The sequence below is a fragment of the Apostichopus japonicus genome, chromosome 15 (assembly GCF_037975245.1).
Source record: "Apostichopus japonicus isolate 1M-3 chromosome 15, ASM3797524v1, whole genome shotgun sequence".
NCBI classification, from domain to species: Eukaryota; Metazoa; Echinodermata; class Holothuroidea; order Aspidochirotida; family Stichopodidae; genus Apostichopus; species Apostichopus japonicus.
Genome location: NC_092575.1, coordinates 26847383 through 26866664, shown reverse-complemented (window position 1 = coordinate 26866664; position 19282 = coordinate 26847383). Strand labels below are relative to the sequence as shown.

Genomic DNA, 19282 nt, shown 5'->3' with positions numbered 1-19282 from the left:
ATATACTATGACATGGTTTACTTTGCTTCAGCTCACATTCATGAATCTATTTCAAGGATGACTTCAATATCTAAGACAGAACGACTGATTTAAATTTATCCCCTACATTTGAAATCCTGTGCACGCTCATGCTCTAACCTCCTCGTTAGCAGACCAACAGAATATGAAGCATAGCCTTATTCCCTAATAAGTTAGCAGAATTAGCAACGAGGGCAATAACGGTCCAAAGGAAAGTTTTTCCGCATGCAGTTATTTCAAATTATTTTTTCTGTTGCACATGTTTGTCAATTTCCTAGAACGGTAGCCTGCCTTTATTGACCAATCCCGCCCTGTCAATTCCCCATCTTGGCATTGAGTCTTCAGGTTCCGAATGAATTCTTTGAGAGATGAAAATGATCAAAGGCTTAGTTTGTCACATAGTGTTATTTATACAAATCGGGAAAGCTGTACAGTAGTTTATAAACTAGTGAAACTTTTACAGAAACGAGGGCGGTAATTCACAATTAAATCTAGCACAGTTATGATCTAAACATATGGATGAAGATGCGGCTGGAATGTTCAGCTGAGGTCGCTAGTATAGCTTCAGATTGGTAGTAAATTGATCGTGACATCAGCGTAACAGTAAATGTCTTATTTCAGTGTATTTCTTTTTGCCTCGAACTTTCAAGACTTTGCATTGAGAAAAAATCAAGATGGTTTGTAGTTATCAGTGTTATCTTAGCTTTTGCATATCTCTCATTACTTCAGACGATGTTTTTATTGCTATCCCTACTTCATTGCATCATATTCCAAAGTGGTTGTACACGGGTACTAGTTCCGCGAATAAAAACTTCATTCTAGATACCTAGGAACAGTAACAGTGTTACACACTCTAGAATAGCCTGTAGGCCTAATCATGGGTATTTCTACGTACATCCTAGACTATAGGCCTATAATGATAACTTCCAGGACTATATCTTTATGCCTACATCAGTTCTTGTTATTAAAACTGTTTTACTGTTCCTCATCCTACACTCCTGTACCAATATTGCTAGACTAGGGCCTACTGTATCATTGTGTGTTACCCGGGCTACCAAACCCAGCCTTCACAAATACTGATTCTGTGGATGGCAAAGAAAAATAGACTTAAGAAGTTACATAATTAATTTATGTAACAACTGTATGTGTCTGTCACATTTCACCCCAGGCTGTAACATAACCAATTCAGAGTATACAATTTTAGGCCTAACTTTAGAATCCATACCATATGAATGGGAAAGCTTACTTCAAATCGGCAGAATAACAACTGTATAATCTGGCTGAACGTGTGTGCTCGCATCGGCTTGGTTTCCGTCTCCCAAATCAAAAGAATAACAGTCAGTGAATAGGTGTGTCACATGAATGATTCTCTTTTAGCCTGTTAGGTAGTCGAATGGTACGGATTGTAAATAAGTAACCAATTTTATCCCAGAAGATGATGCAAAATTCATTGGAACGTTTGCTTCACAGCAAACTAGAAAATGTTGTGGAAAATTCAGAATTCATTGGAATGTTTGCTTGAAGGAAAATAGAAAATGTATCGACCAATTTTGGAAAATTTCACACAGTAATTGCACACTTACTAGCCTACTGTGCATCATATATAGAGACCTATTACAGTATAGTAATTTGTAACCTACATTGCTTGGGATGGACAAGAGTAGATCTAGGGTAATGTGGCCAGATTTCAGTTTTTACCTGTTTGCCCTGCCATCCCTAGAAACAGCATGAATAGCTGTGGTTGTTTACATTAACAAACATTAAGCCAAACAAGATCAGATCATTCAATAACTTCATAACCAAGCTGTAATTCACATTGAAAACATACCATTGCACTTAAATAACAAGACTTCCAACAGCAACCTTTTTTTCTGGCATTGTATTTTTAATCATGCCAAATGTTTGTTTCTGAAAGAGGTGTTCTACAATGGGACTTTTGACTATCACCATGGCATTTGAACTACCAACACTATGAGAGGCCCTCAAAATGCTATCCCTCCCTTTAAACATACAACATGTGGGGATCTAAATCATGATGTCATCATGATGGGGTCAACATCAATATATCCCCAGTTTACCTGGGAAGAAAAGGTCACCTTTGTCTAAGGGTGTTGAGGTAATAAACAATTTTGTCAATTTTATGGATTATGTCAACCACCCCCCCACCCATCCCCACCATCATCACTCTCCAATTCACTGAGTCTGCACTTTTAGCTTGTTTATGTCATCTCCATTTATGTACCAGAAGGATAAGGAAATGCATCATGGAAGCTCTGTGGAATAGCATAAATTACTCTTCAGCTGGCTAACTATTCAACTGGCTGACGGTTAAATGGAAAACAGGGTTTGATTGCTTAATAATATTTATAAGTCTTGCTGCACAGAATATTTTCAGATTACTCTAAATGAGTTTGGCAAATGTAACTAAACAATCAAACACAAAGACACAAACGGTGAAGGTGGTTTAATGGTTATTGAAATATATATTTTTAAAGTAATACAGATTGGTATTTTCTAACAACTTCAAAGTCACATTTTATACTAGTTTCTTTCTTTTGACAGTTTGGATACAACATGTTTCGAGGACCTTTCCCACAGAGGTTTAAGACTCAGTATAGATGCTACTCTGTGAGTATGCTCTCTGTGCCAAGAGCAGACCTGGAGAGCGGTGGCAAGAGTGAGTATATATTGTTGTCCACAATTGACAGTTTTTTTTCCAACATGAAATAAGTATTTTCCAAGCTTGCTAATGTAAGTAAAACAATAGGTTCTTGCATAGTTCATTCAAGTCCTGAAGATGTTTGCTATGTACAGTAAAGCATCAAGAAAAGTTGTCATACGTACAGTAATGTACAGTAGCAATGGTACAGTATACTGTATGAACACAGTGGATATGGTGCAGTGTATGTACACAGTAGTTAATGTTACAGTGTGCATACAAAGTAGCAATGGTACATTGTACGCACAGGAGCAATGGTACAGTTTATGCACTGTAGCTATGGTACAGTGTACAAACACAGCAGCAGTGGTACAGTATACCTAAACAGTAACAATGAAAAGTGTACACGTGTACAGTAGCAATGATACAGTATACACACAGTAGCAAGGGTACAGTATGCAAACAGTGGCGATGGTACATGTAAAAAGCTAATATGATAACACTTACAGGAGGCAAGAATTATGTGATGCCATTAAAGATTGCTGGTGTAAAGGTTTCTAGACCTTGTTTGAATGTACACCTCATCGGTTAAGTACTGTATATTATAATTTTCTGCCCTACTTTTAAATGCACAATTACTGTAGGCCCAGCCTCTGTACTTCTAAAGTAAGAGTTTTGTATAAAGCCAAACATGTTAATTCTGATGTTGTTTTATTGAAAGTTGTAGACTAGATCTGTAGGGATAGTACACAAGTTACAATAAATTAATGCCTTGCATGGTTTAGATCTTGTGACCAGAAAACTGCCCTTCAATATATATATTCAAAATTACATTGTTGAGAGTGAGCCGATGTATGAAGAATGTTACCAGGCCATTTATCAAATATCAAACTGTTTTATATTGTGTGTTTGTCATTGTGTTTTAGTCTTGCCTAGTTTTTTTTCATGTGTGTGTGTCTTTCTCCTAAGTCAGTGTTTGGCATGCATTTGTTATCCTACGAAATGTGGTTGTCATATTTTACATTTGTATCTATCTTTATCTCTCTCTCTCTTCGTTTCTTAGTTATCATGCCACCATCAGCTCTAGACACTTTAGGTAAGTTTTCAGACGTTACGATTAATGTAGGAATATAAAATAAGACCCAGTCCCAGTATTCAGCACAAAGGCTTACTGCGAGAATATTTAAGTGAGTCATTCTAACAGTGATCCTAAACTCTCTGGAGTATTGCTGTAGTTTGCAGACATATGGTACAAATAATCTTTGCAGTCTTGTATCTTTAAGTTTTTTGTTCTACTATGCTGTAATTTTGTACTCATTTTGTTTCTCGTAAAGCCCATTGAGACCGTCGGTATAATGCGCTATATGAATAAGTATTAAAATTATTATTATGATTATTATTAGTCACTGATAAGAAAGTGAGAAATTGTCTACGGTATTGGCTTCATTTTTCTGTAGAAAAACTTAGCATTGAATACCCGATGCTGTTCAAATTATCCTCCAAGAAGAATGCAGAGAAAGTGACACATTGTGGAGTTTTGGAGTTTGTAGCAGATGAAGGAAAGATTCACATTCCTTACTGGGTGAGCTATCATTTTGCGTTCTTTCAGACATCTCAAATGATATGTTTGTAAGATTGGATTTTAGTGTTTCGTAGTTGGCTAGTGATCACTGTTTCAAAGTACTGCATTAGCAAACATTTTGCCAGGAAATTCAGCAAGGTTTCTCCAATCTTGGAATAGTGATTAATCATAACTGAGCTAAAAGTTGATAGTAGTAACCAACATATCGGAGTATGTTTTAGAAATTATTCATATTGTTGTCGTATTAAGAAATCATTTGTGATTATGGCCTTCTCAAATATCAGATGTGTGCATCAACTGAACTAATTTTAATTCCTCTTATAATTTTGAAATCCTGGCTATACCCAACACTCTGTTCTGATTAATTGATGTAAAACTGATTGCCCTTTGATTAATACTTATTTTACTCTTCTTCTCAGATGATGCAGAATTTACTTCTGGAGGAAGGTGATCTGATAGAAATTGAGAGTGCAAGTCTGCCAGTAGCGACCTACTCAAAATTTCAACCGCAAAATGTGGATTTTCTGGACATCTCAAATCCAAAGGCTGTGTATCCTTTCAAGTCATTCCTGTTAAGAAAAAAAGAGAATTTTCTATCAAAACAGTAGACTATCCTTTCTGTGAATTGCCAATTTATAATTCAAATCGGGCATTGAATGATGACACTGTCATTAAACAAAGTCTAAAAAGAAAAATTCTTTCGTTTTGCTGGATATTTTCAGATGTAAAAATATATTTAAATTGGTATCATTCATGTTATGTGTCCTTGACTTCTTTCCATTACAGTCTGGAAAATGTTTTAAGGAGCTTTGCATGTCTGACAAACGGAGACCTGATTGCAATAAAGTACAATAAAAAGGTTGGTGGGTTCATTGTAATGACATGTTTGTGATGGTCACTTTATGGCTTGAATGACCAAGTATTATGCTGCACTTCTAAAAGTAAAGATTTAAATTCGCCAGCAAAACTGCACTAAAAACATACATTTGACCTTAGATCATGTGAGCTTTTGACCTCAGTTACCATGGCAACTACGTATTTTTTTTGTCATTATTTTCCCCCTTTCCCACTATTTGTCTATTTTTTTATGGAGGAGGGAGGAGGGGGGGTGGGGAGGGGGTGGGGAGGGTCTTGCCAATGCTTTCTATCCTGCTTTGAATTTGGAATTAGGGAATTTATTTCAAATTTTAGCTCTTGATAGAACTAGCTAGTTAACTTGATTTAGATATCAGGTTATAGGTGTAATGAGATGGGATAATAAAATGTTAATTTGGTCTTGAAACAGAATGGATTTGAAAATAAGAAATCCTTCCACTGATTTGCTTGCTTGTTGTATTAAAGAAGGCTTCGCTATCTGTTTTATGAAAATCTAAAGGATACAAATTAGTTATGATTGGCAGATTTAAAATTACCTTAATTCTTTCTTTCATTTAATCCTTAGGTTTATGAACTGTTAGTTTTAGAGACAAAACCCAGCAATGCGGTGTCCATTATTGAGTGTGATATGAGTGTAAGTACTCTCTTTCAGAGATTCTTCAAATCTGTCATTTCACCAAGAATTCTGTTCAATACTTCTAGTTCATTTTAAAACAAATTTAAGCATAGATAAAGTAAAGCTAGGAAGACAATGATAAGTTGTTTCAAAGTAACCAAATAAACATTTGCTTATAAAAGACATAAGGCAAATTTGATGACAGGTTTTGCGTAAATGTCTTAGAAGAGTAATGATGGAGTTTTGACATAGCGGAAAGAATATCAGCTATGAACAATATTAAGACACAACCTCTTAACAATTGTCTCTTGTTCGAATGTTTTCTTCGGACAATCTGATCTTAAGTTGGGCAGACACTGTACACCAAACTAAATATTGAGGAAAATTTATTGCAGGGTAACATCTCTCACAGTAAATTAAATCAAAATATTTCCAAAGTTTCTTGCATTTGATGTCACAGCACAGATGTTTTAGATGTAGTATGTTAATATATCGAAAGAAGACAAACACAAGCATACGACATAAAAGAGATATCCTAGGACTAGGAAATTTCCATTCCTAGGCCTGGTCAATTTACAAACAAGAATCATTGCAGAAGTTGTGTTTGTTCTTAAATGTAAATTCTAATTACTAGCCAGTTGCACTAAACTCACTGCACTTGTTTCAGTGATCTCACTGTCAGATTGGGGTTTAATCCTCAGCTGATTGCAGTAAAAATTGGATAATTTATTCTGTTTTGCCTTTTCTTGTATTAGGTCGAGTTTGCACCTCCTGTCGGTTACGTTGAGCCGCAAAAACCTAAAGTTAACCATCATGACCAAGAAGTGAGTATTTCTTCTAGAGAGAGTTTTATAATAGATGGTTGTTTTAGCCAAGGGCGTAGGAACCAGGGGGGCTGGGGGGCGCCAGCCCCCCCAGTGAAAATTGTGGAGGGGCGGAAGTATTATTCCGCCCCCCCCCCACTTCGCAAGTCAGAAAACCCCTTTTTCATTTCCAAATGAGAAAAAAAATCTCATTTGGAGCACCAAATTGCATCTAAGGCCAGGTGAAAATACAAAATTAAGTTTACAAAATGGAGTGGGTGTTGAAGTGTGCTTTATTGCACCAAATTGCATTTGAGGCCACCTGGAAATGCATAAATTTCACCCCCTCCCCTTAGACTCCTCCCCCCAGACCGTCCATCAGTCTTCAGCCCCCCCCCCCCACTCAAAAGTACCTTCCTATGCCACTGGTTTTAGCTCTTGTACACACACACACCAGTTAATATCAAAATGTCACAAGTGAAACTGCTCAGTTATTTGGATGGTGTCAGCTGGATTCCCATTGCTGACACCATTACATTAACTTAAAAGACAGATTATGGTGGAGTGAAATATATCAGTAATACAAAGTGAAGGTATAAATGAGAATATACCACATTAATGTGAGTGTTAGTTGAGAAGGCTTAGATCATATACCCCCAAACATTAAGAGGGGATGTTACCATGACATAAGTTTCTCGGTCAGGGGGATTTGCCAAAGTTTAATAGAATTATTTATATTTCACCAAGTATAGATCATATTTTCAAATCTAATTTAATCTAAAAAGTTTGAGCCATTGGATTCTCATTTTGGGTTTAAAGTTAGATGAATACAAGTGCAACAATCCAGCCATCGAGAGGTCACCAAACTGATCTTTTGTCGTGATTTGTGATTCAAATGGTCAACCATTTTTTTATGATCAGATACTCTATCTTAAAGTAGTCATACTTACTTTGGGCATAAAATTTGATTCAGTTACTAAAGCATGCTTTTACTTGATTGCCAAATCCTGCTTTGGGTTGGTAGTCCATGTTACTGTTGTCCCTGTACTAAACAACAAATGGCCTGGATTCGAATTAAAATTGGCAGAATCACAGTTTCTTAAGCACAAGAATGACACCTAAGTAGCTAACTCATTAAAAGAAAATTACAATACATGAGACTGATTAGTTCTTTAATTGATAAATATATTTTAATTTAATTTTTTATTTTTAAATCCAGGATATGCAGGTTGATGGGCAAGATCATGCGAAGGAATTTGTTGAACAGAACACATTTATGGTTAGTGTGACGTGTAGGGTTGGGCGATATTTGCTTTTTAATGTCACGATAAATAGTTCAAAAATTATCGCGATATTTCGATAATTACGATAATTTTTTCTTGTTGTTTTTAGTGTGTTCGCGAACACACTAAAAACAACTGCTGATTTCCTACCGGTGTTTTCGCGCAGCAAACACACCGGGCATAATGGTGTGGGGTTCAGGGCCCGCCTTAGAGACACGTTGGGGTCAAGGGGTGGAACCCCTTGTAGGGGTCCAGGGGCGAAGGCCCCCGGAAAAGTTAAGTATTTTTTTCGTGTCTGGCGATAAAAAATTCGCAATTGAGGATTCAAAATACTGACTAACTTTATGAATTTAAATTGTCACGAAACTGATGAAAGTTTTAAAATGACAAGTTAGAGTAGCTATATTATGTGATAAAATGAAAAGAGAATTAATCTGTCTTACAATCTTTATAGAGTTTAACTTACAAAACTGTCGATATTATGAAACAAACTACGTGCGGCAAAGCCCCGTTTCTAGACTGCCTAACAATCAGTTTACAACTGCAGTGTTTAACCGTACTTAAATATCACGGTAGGCTACAATGTGCTTCAAATTTTCTCAGGTACCTTGCAAAACCACCCCCCTGTCTAACACCTGTTTGTTAACAATTTTTGGCACGGTTCCAAAAAACTTTTCATGGAGTAAACTTTTTTGGCTCCACTCTAGAATTAATTAGGTCAGTCAGTAAAGGATCCGTAAAGTTTTGCGAAATATTATCTTAGACGTTCAAGGAAAGTAGGTAAATATCCCCGTAACATTAAGGTAAGTAAAACACACCTCAAGCCAACCGACTCCTCCGCATGAACAAAACAATCTATTCCCCATGATACACGAAGCACAGTCTATACCATACAGACATACTGAAGCACGATATCAAGGCCCCGAAAGCTACAGTATGGCCATCTTTATGAAAGTAAACCTTGTAATTCCATGTTTTAGGCCACCAGGCGTGATTAACTTAATGCTAAGTATTGTTTCCATGTCCTTGTAGAAATCATCAACTTCGCAAAATACAATTAGTTGTGTTTTTGTTGTTACGTCATGAGATCCGTAACCGACGAAGTGGTTAGGCTATTTACTATACACTTAACTATGGTAGGATATTATTATTATTATTTTTTTTGTGTGGAAATTCTAGAAAATACTTTCTTTCTCCCGCTTTACACCAGATGTGGTCTTCTGGTTTATTCATAAATGGGTGTACTAGAGCCTTGTTTACATGACACTTGTTGCATTTAGCACGATATGCCAGTTTCGCATGAATTTTTCGAAAGTATTTTGCTCGATCTTTCGTAAAATTAGAAAGGTATACCAACTTACTGTTCGTACACAATTGGTTATTTCTCTACTGATTTTCAGAGTTTTGTTCTCTATACAGTCAATGTTGTAAAGAACGGGTTTTTACGAAGTTCAAAAGTCAGTAAATGAAGTTGATAAAATATTTCTTTTCAACTTTCTTAACCATGGAATGCTAGAATAACATTTACACATAAAACAGAGAATTTTTTTTCTACATCTATTTCAAATTTCTTTCACAAGAAATTATCGTCATTTGTTCAATCCTCAAAAAATATCGTCTTGAAAAAAAATTATCGCGATAATAATAATTTTCGATATATCGCCCAACCCTAGTGACGTGTAATATGTATTGCAAAGAGTCACAAACTGAGGTTATCAGGACGAGGACGAAAGCTATGCCTGGATTGATTTACTCAGTTTATGTCACTATGTAATCACAAACAGTTTTATGAACATATGTTTATACCATACATGAATCCAAAATTGCTGATAACTTTATTTTAATGGAAAAGTCGGCTAAAATTTTCCAGTCAGTTTTTCATTTATTAATTTTTAAAGGTTTTTTAAAAATTAGTTTTAAGTTCGCTGAAACCTTGTGAACATATGAGCATATCAATCAAGTTTTTGTATCACTACCAGAATCTGCTTGTTGGTTGCTTCATGGTGAACCAAAGGAGGCTATTTGTTTACTTCATGGTGAACCCAGTGAGGCTTGTTGGTTTCCTTCGTGGTGGACCCAGGGAGGCTTGCTGTGGTTAGCTTCATGGTGAACCCAGGGTGGTTTGTTAGTTTCCTTCGTGGTGAACCCAGGGAGGCTTGTTGGTTTACTTCATGGTGAACCCAGGGAGGCTTGCTGTGGTTAGCTTCATGGTGAACCCAGGGAGGTTTGTTAATTTACTTCATGGTGAACCCAGCGAGGCTTGTTGGTTTACTTCATGGTGAACCCAGGGAGGCTTGTTTGTTTCCTTCATGGTGAACCCAGCAAGGATTGTTGGTTCCTTCATGGTGAATCCAGGGAGGCTTGTTGGTTCCTTCATGGTGAACCAAGGGAGGCTTGTTGGTTTACTTCATGGTGGACCCATATTGTTACAGTAGCAGTGTAATCAATAATTTACTTGATATCGCATCACAAAATGCTATACAATATGGGTGGCCAAATTGCTATACAAATGCACAGCTGTATAGCAGTTTTCTCCATAGGAACCATAGTACTTTACAAGAGACACACTTCTCAAAATGTTAGCGCTAAAATAATTCCCTCATATGATCAGACAAAAGCCTTGTAGTCACATGTACTTTATAATTCTACGCAGGCCTTTACAGGAGAGGGAAGACGCCTAGACGGAAAGACGAAGAACACAAAGTCAGAACCAGTTCCCCTGGAGCCTTTAATCTATAAAAGGTGTGTCATGTGGTTTTACTCTTTAATTCTCTGTTTTGGATCAAACGTTTTACTGCTAAAGGGATTTTGAATTATAAAATACCCAGGAGTTGTGACAGGTAACTCATATCGAAGAATTTAATCCTGTCCTTGGGCTGTTTATAGAACCACTCTGGAAATGGTATTTAGGAAAGTTTTTAGGGGATTTTATCACATTTATTTTTCTTTTGGTTATTCATTACATTATAAGGAATATTAAAAGCTATCATTTGCCTTGAGTTACACGTTTTGAACCTGTGTTACTGAATCCTATTTAAGTTTGTTGAGTTTTCTTTTCTTTTGCAGAGGTGTCCCCAACTATGATTATAAAAGAGGTACCCTGACATTTATTAGGTCGGTGAAACCATCCACAATGAACACAGCTGAGGAGGTGGGTATCTTGTAAATAATTGGCAAGATTGTTAAATTGTTGTTTATTAGGTTGGCACAACCATCCATGACTAACTCAGCTGAAGAGGTGGGTATCTTGTATACTAATTGTAGACCAGATTGTTAAATTGTTGTTTTATAAGATCGGGGAAACCATCCAATACTAACTCAGTTGACGAGGTGGGTATCTTGTAAGCAAACTGCTGGACCAGATTGTTAAATTGTTGTTAATAAGGTCGACGAAACCATCTATGACTAAGAAGTAGACAACATTGTTTTATTGCTACAGGGTTGTTAGTGTTAAAAGATTAATAAAGTAGTCACCGTTTTTGTAAAAAAATCTCTATGTATCTGTAAAGTCTTATCTAAAAATGACAAATTTTAGTCCATGGGTTTGAATGATTCATGACTAGAAACTGTTTTTTTTAAATGAATAAACGAGACAAAATTTTGTAATTTGGCCTGAATATGAGAATTTGGTGTCATGTATGCATCCTAGTAAGGGTATAAGTTTATTAAATTTCTGATCAAGAGTGAACTTGAGGCAATTAAGGTGCAATGTCTTTGATAAATAATGATGACAAGATGCTCTGTCAAAAAAAATCTGATTCCCTGACCAATGTTTCCTTGATTGTTTTGAAAGTCATAAGATATTTTGCTTTGATTGTGTGTCTTTATTTATTACTTTATTCTGTAATTTAGAAGAACTAACAGTCTTGATCATTTTGTAAAGAAAAACCTACTCTCTTGATTTGATTGTTGATTATGGAATCTCATTGTTTTAATTATTTTCACTTTTGTCTTTGCTGTGTAGACGGAAGAAGTATTATTCAAGCCATTCACTGGTGAAGGTCAAGTCCTGAAGAAAAAACGAACGAAAAAACCTTGAACTGGCTTTCTTTGCCAAATGAAAGATACTTGAACTGTTTGGGATACTTGCAGACCTCGATAAAGCTGGTGCTATTTAAAAATCTGAGCTCAACGTAAGTCTGTAGATGAAAGTATGAAGACTTGGAGTATAGCCTAACAAAGAAGGTAGAAGTTCTCAGGTCCTTATTCGGTGGTCAGATTGACATATCCGAAATCTGCTGGGTACAGAGTCTTTGACGGAAGACTATTAATACAAATATATATATTTTTCTCTGTCCACCAGACACAGACCACTCTGCGCCAAGATAGACGCTAACCAACCAAACGTATATATATCTATATATATATATATATATATATATATATCTATATATATATATATATATATCTATATATACATATATATATATATATAAATGTATATGTAAATACACACATATAAGTATGTGCGTTTTTATGTATCTATATATGTATTTATAGGTGTCACTACAGATGTCCCAATTAATGCGACTCAACTTGATTGTTGTGACCTAATTTCAGTAGTAGTCAAATCCCATAGTCCCCTCCCCCCCCTCCCCCCTTCCAGTTTCGTAATGAGCAGGCACTGAATGACCATACTCTGTTTAATGAACCATTGCTCATTATGTTCAATTCCAAAGTTATATCCCCAATGCTTAAAAAACAAAAAAATTCTTGACTTGTATGTTTTATTGTAAAGTGTCTCAGAGCAATTTTATATTGGATAAGGTGTTATATAAATCCTGTAAAATAAATAAATAACTAAATTTCCATCTGTTGATACTGGGCAGTTGTAGTTGCGAATCCCATCAACATTCAACTTTTAGCCAGGGAAATTTTACCCTGTTGAGCTTTCCTTACTGACGCCGATGCGACTAAAAACTGACTAAATCTTGATCTTACTGCCCAGCTTTTCTCGATATCCCACGTTATATGAATGAGTAGAGTCAGCTTGAGTTTTAGTTGAGCAGTGTGCATACGGCTTCATGTGTTAATTAGTTCTGGATTTTGCACTACTAATATATCAACTCTAAGCCTCTAGGCTTTTATCATTTTGACAAATAGACTCTGCCGTGTCTGTAGTTTCATCCTTAGACTGAAGTTGTACTTTGTCATAAAGTTTATTGGTTTATACCCATCTGTTTGCACCTATCTTGATGGGAAAAAAATTCCCCAATTCTTTATTACATCAATATGGAAGCACGTCCTAGTCTGAGGGTTAAATGAGTGGTTGTGATGGGTGTTACCTGGGGATTGTAAGGCTCAAATTATCGTTTTTCTTGTGGATGGTGAAGGCATTTGAGCGGTTCTGATCGGTACTGGGGAACTTTAGTAGATTAGTAATGCAGCTCACTTAAATGTAGCTTAAAACGCAGATAAATTTTAAGTGGTTCTGTGAAAACCTTGTATATTGATATGTGCTCTACATTTGCTCAGTCTCAAGTTTTTTCTAAATCTTTATTGATATCAATATTGAAATATTCCTTATATTTTAGGTTTAAATCTAAGAATTAAGAGCTTAGAATGATTTTCCATTGGGTTGAAGGTGATTGCTCAGCAAAAAGTGCACAGAATTTTCTGAATAATATAGGTTAAAGCCACATCCCCTTGTAGCATTTTGTATCGCCAAGATTTGTTAAATTTTGTGTAATATTTGCTGATATTTCATAAATGCATCTCGCAACAGCAGAGTGAATGATGTCATCACGGCAATTGAGCTGAAAATGTCTTTGTCTTTATTTTAATCTGTTATCCAAAGAAAAAACTAATATTTATACGAAAAAGTTGCATTTTGATGACATTCTAGCTACACAGAACATTGAGAGCTAAAGCAAAGTTAATATTGCACATGTTCAAGGTTTCAAACAATAAATTATCAAGAAGAATAGGAAAATATCACAGACAATCTAATGCGATCCTCTGCCAGGAAGGTTTGAAGGTCTAGCCAGCCACAATAACTTACATTTAATCAACCATAACTGGAGTTGGAGCAAAAATATTGCGATGGGGTTTTTAGCGAACAGTGGAATGATTCTCTTCAATAAGACTTCTTCTCTGCTGAGGTAATCAGCTGAAAGGGGATTTTGTAAATTAATTTTCCTTAGTTAATTAATTTAAATTATCGTAACATCTTTGTCTTGCCATCCCTTCTTCCTCCTGTCCCCCCTCAACTTTTCTTTACCACCCCTTCCCTTCCCCTTCACTACCCCTCCCCTTTACCACCTTTTCCCCTTCACCACCCCCCCTACACCACCCCTTCACCACCCCTCCCCTACACCACCCCTTACCCTTCACCACCATCCCCTTCACCACCCCTCCCCTACACCACCCCACTCCCTTCACCACCCCTCCCCTACACCACCCCTTCCCTTCACCGCCCCTCACCTACACCACCCCTTCCCCTTCACTACCCTCCCCGTCAAAACTTTTCTCTTGTGCATCCTATGAAATTAATCTATTTTAGTGTAACTGTAAACTCCAAATAATTAATTTCCACCATCATAAAAATGATGTTATTTTTTACAATCTTGTGAATCAGTTTGGCTTGTTATGTCATTCATTAATTATTTAATTAATACATGTTTATAATTATTGATGTTCACCTATGTGTGAATAAATGATGTTACTATGGTGATCGCACCATGTGGTAGTAGCACATACATTTTAATGATGATTTATTTAAGCTGATAGGTCCTCAGTAAATAATGAAATTCCAGAAGAGATGGGCTCTTGCTGTACATCACTTACATCAAACGTAATTGTGATGTATTGGCTGTAGAAGCTGTGCAAACATTGTACAGGTCTGTGCACATGTGTGCAGCATCTGTTTAACTTTATGTATCAGTATTGTGATCAGCCTTAATTTCGTAAAGAACGAATTAATCAAACATTCATAATATAGAAATTTTACACCAAATAATGATGCATGTGAAGCATTTTGGATATTAATGTTTGATTCATCAAATACTTCCAACACATTAACAAAGTGACTGAATATTAAGTTTGTAGTCGTACAATCTTGATTTTCTTATTTATGTTTGTAAATTACTGTAACAAAGAGTAATAAATATGAGTGTGTTTGTACAAATACCTTTCATCACTTTTATAAAAATGGGCAAGAAAAAAAATATAGGCTTCAAACCACACAGTAGCCCATAGACCTATTGGAAAATGCATGGGATAAAACAGGTCTTACATTAGACTATTTGTGTCTAGACAATGATTATTGCTCTGAAAGTGACATATCATATCCACGAAGTGATTTATATTCGGTCAGGAAGAGTGAAGATATATGATACTTAATACTAAATGTCATGTTCAAATGTATTTTGTAAGACCATTCAAGTTTTTCGAATGGAGGTTAATGTCCCACATTTCCACATGAGTTCCCATTTCGAAAAAGTAACATGAACTAATCATTTGTCCATTAACTAGAGTGTGATATTAAAATAATTACTGTTTGTAAAAGCACAAGTTTTTGAAATATTCCTTAATGGTTTATATTTATGTCAATTACAGCTTTTCGATCATAAAATTAATCTTCTTCTAATTAGACTTTTGTTTGGCATCCTTTTGTTTATTGGTTGGTGATTGCTTTTGCAAAGGAAGCGAGACAAAATTCCTATAGCCTAGTAGTGTCGTAACAGCATTGACGTGCACAGGATTTCAAAAGTGGTTTTTGGGAAGTATACCTCTCCCCCCTCAGCTTATGCAGGGGTATGAACTTTTACGGGAGGACCCGGAGTGTATAATTCGCCCCCTACTGAATGGTAAAATACGTTTTGTCCCATCAAAATTTGAAAAAAATATCTATTATCAAAACAAACTAAAACCAAATCATGCCCAAGATCCGATTGTCCTATAATGTAAAAACGATTTATTATTTTATTTAGTGTCAGAACTGAGCTAGTGACCCCCCCCCCCCCGCCCCGCCCTCTCCATATCATTCGCGTGGGTCTTCTTGCATGCTTGATAATAAGTATGTTCGCTTTTACCTTATTAGCACTTAGATATGACCTTTGTTGAAGAAATATTTCAATATTGGAATTTATGGTATAGACATATACACGCTTGCTTTTTACCTCACGGCCGAACGCCCATATGACAAACTAGCTGGAGTACAACGTGTAAGCAGTGCTATGCTGTGCATGTGGGTATACCACACGTTCGTTTATGTTGCTGCAATGTACATGCTGTGTACCCTGGGCTTACCGTCTGTTTCTGGAAAAGATCGGAAACGATTATAGAAATAATTTTTCAATACCAGAGAATTCCCGCATCCCAACATGATTAATCATGCACAGTGTCCAGGGGCGTATCCAGGATTTTCTAACCCGGGGGGCGCAAAGTACTATCTAAGCGGAGCGCCACCATCTTGGCGATGTCTTGGCGTTTTTCTTCTGCTCCCTCCTTTTCTCCCTTTCTTCTTTTTCTCTCTTTTTTCTTTTTCTTTTCCCTTCCTTTCTCTCCTTCCTCCTCTTTTTCCCCCTCTTTTTTCCCTTTCTTCTCTTTTCTTTTCTCTCCTCTTTTTCTTATCCAGGGGGCGCACGCCCCAACGCCTCTCCCTGGATACGCGCCTGAGAGTGTATGTTCAGCTGGCATTCACCAGCCAGCCATGTAGATGATGAAGGGGGCTAGTAGTCCCAATATTGTGATATTGAGCCTTATGTTGTGGGCGAAGGTCATATATTCGTTGAGTTCACCAGGGGTCAAATTGTGGAAACCATTGTTTATCACAATATTTTAACAAGGACAGATGTCATATTTAGTATTTTGATGTATCACATTTAGTACAAGAAGCCAGTTGTTGAGGTCAATGGTCATTTCAGGACAGCCTGTGTCATTGTGAATTATTGTTTGTCACATCGCACTGCTTTTCACTGTATAACTAAGATCAAAATGACATCTATATGATCACCGTTTTATCTTTGTAACCATAACTTTGAAACAGCTTTGAACGATGAAAGGATCTAATTGAAATGGAGTTATATTGTGAGAATTACCGTATACACACAGTCTCTATATAAATTACAAAGCCACTATCGTTTATGCTAAAGAATCTACCATATGACGAACAGCAGCAACCAATCAAAGCATTGGCTTCATATGATTTGCTTTAAACAAGAAGATATTCATTGTATGTGTGGCTAAATGTGTAAGACTGCATTGACTCCTTACATAAGTGCTCATTCTGGACACTCAAAGAGTAAACTTCAGAAATAAGAGATTTGCCAAGACTAAGTAAGATGATATACCAAATTGGAATTGGTCTAAAGTCCGAGTGCAGAAAAAAACTGGACTCGAGTGTATATTACACATTTCTTTGTGGGTATACTGTACGGATGGGAGCTACATTAAATACGTGTTTGTTGCCACATTGTTCAGTTCAGTGGTGTTGTTATTGTTTGTTGTGTAGGGCAATCAATCTTGTAAAGCTTTATACAACAGACACATCCCTACCTGTGATTCATTGATTAACGGTAAACTGTAACCGTGGGTGCTTTTTTGTTTTTTAAATTATGTGATGCAACTTACCAGGTAGAAACAATTAAACACAAGAACACTGTGATACAACAAATTTGAACACATTGTTAGTAACAGATGATGAAGCCACAAATGAAAGTATGAGTTCATGTATAAGAATTCAAAATAATAACAATCTTGGAAGCTAGGAAAGTTTTAAAGAAAATGGTTACACATCTCTAAAAGAGTAATGGCGTTCCGTTATAACAATTCCTCATTCATATAAACACTTAACAGACATGCCGTTTTAACTGCAACTTTAAACCAGGGAGTTGAAAAAAATATTCATCTGTTTGCACAAATCGTAGATATAACCCTCAGTGTCAACGTGTAAATTGTGTAAACAAGAGTACAACGACACATGATTCGGTATTTGAGCAGGTTTCCAATAACATGTTTTCGTACTTTTTGGAATAATATCTTTCTTTATTTCTTTTAAAAAAACCGCAACTTCTCAAAAGAACCAAAATTTCTTCCAATCCTTTGTATAGATGATTGAATTTGTTTCAAAACAAATAAATGATAACAATCAACCGCAAAGTAGAAGGTTTAAAACACTCCCGTTACAAAGAAGTTTCATGTTGAAAGCAGTCAATGATGCGTTTCCAAATTTCCTGTGATTTGTTTGGCTAATAGTCCCTACCATTGTCTGCAAACATTTTTGCATTTATCGTGCTCAATAAACACAACGTATTATGTTTAAATAACTTATTTATATAGCGCATTATACTGACGGTCTCAATGCAACTAATTGTAACGTTGCTGTCCCGTGTAGAGATAGCAAAGTTTGTAGTATAGGCTCTCATGTGTGTGCACTCTCAAATATCACAACGTGTATGGTTGGCCACAGTGGACAAAATTCAGAAATTATGACGACATATCAGAGGGCAGGACTTCTTTATGTCTACATAAAATTGATTTGATATGGACATAAATTCAAATTAATTCTGGCATATATTAAGATAATGCTGGCACCGTACCGTACCAGCTGCGTACTGATAATGCAGTTGGCACCTTCCTCTTTCAATCTGTTTCAATCTGTGTGAATATTAATGTACATTTAAAGAGTTGTCTGTATTGCATGTATGGGCTACCACATTATGTCAAAATATTCTTGCTATGAGTTGCACTTCTCTTTATATAGTAAGTACACCTTGTAAAGGGTTTCAGTGCAAACACATGAATTTATTTGTAATCTAAGATAATACATATAATATTAATGTCCCCACGCTTCCATAGGCATGAGTTGTGTAATTTGCATTTATGATTTTCAATATGCACATTATAAACCTATAACTATAGGATATCCGTTGCGCACAAGCCAAAGTTTTTGTCGGGGGTCATTATAACTAAGTATTGTGCGTTCCTGTAGAGGTAATTTAAAGTGCATGTTTTCATGGAGGAACGTGTGGACGCAAGTTTTTTTTCTGAGCGGACGCAAACAATTTTTAAGATGTTGTATCCCGGCGCTGGCGCAATTCTTAAAATCCCGGTAACAATACTGAGAATAATACTTGGTAGTAATATAAGATTTTTCTATTTGTACAGCTTTCTGCTGATTTCTCAAGTCTTGCTAATGTAAACCTGTGAAACTACATTCTTTTCATTCCTTGATCAACATCTGGACAGAATGTTAGACAAGTTTACTAAGAAAAAGCTAAGGTTTCAATGCACACAAAATGCAAGCAAGCTGCAGAATGTTCAGGTTGGTTGTGCATGATAAATTAATGGTAGTTTTATCATTTCAATTTGTATATGGTGGCATCCAATTAATATATGTTTGAACAAGAGTGGATAGAGGGTGTGGGTCGAACCTCTTTTTTCATAGCACACATAAATTCAAAAGGAACATGTCCTAGCTGTTAGATCTAGTTATAGTTTCAG

General features: G+C 36.2%; 1 protein-coding gene across 1 annotated transcript; it reads left to right on the top strand.

Moving 5' to 3' along the window:
- Positions 1–537: 537 nt before the first annotated feature.
- On the top strand, positions 538–17830 carry LOC139981272 (ubiquitin recognition factor in ER-associated degradation protein 1-like). The gene is made up of 12 exons (XM_071993521.1): positions 538–695; positions 2581–2695; positions 3741–3773; positions 4135–4259; positions 4679–4809; positions 5046–5118; positions 5701–5769; positions 6507–6575; positions 7774–7833; positions 10491–10579; positions 10904–10988; positions 11802–17830. The coding sequence occupies exons 1-12, from the start codon at positions 693–695 to the stop codon at positions 11874–11876; spliced, it is 927 nt and encodes a 308-aa protein (XP_071849622.1). The 5' UTR covers positions 538–692; the 3' UTR covers positions 11877–17830.
- Positions 17831–19282: the final 1452 nt, after the last annotated feature.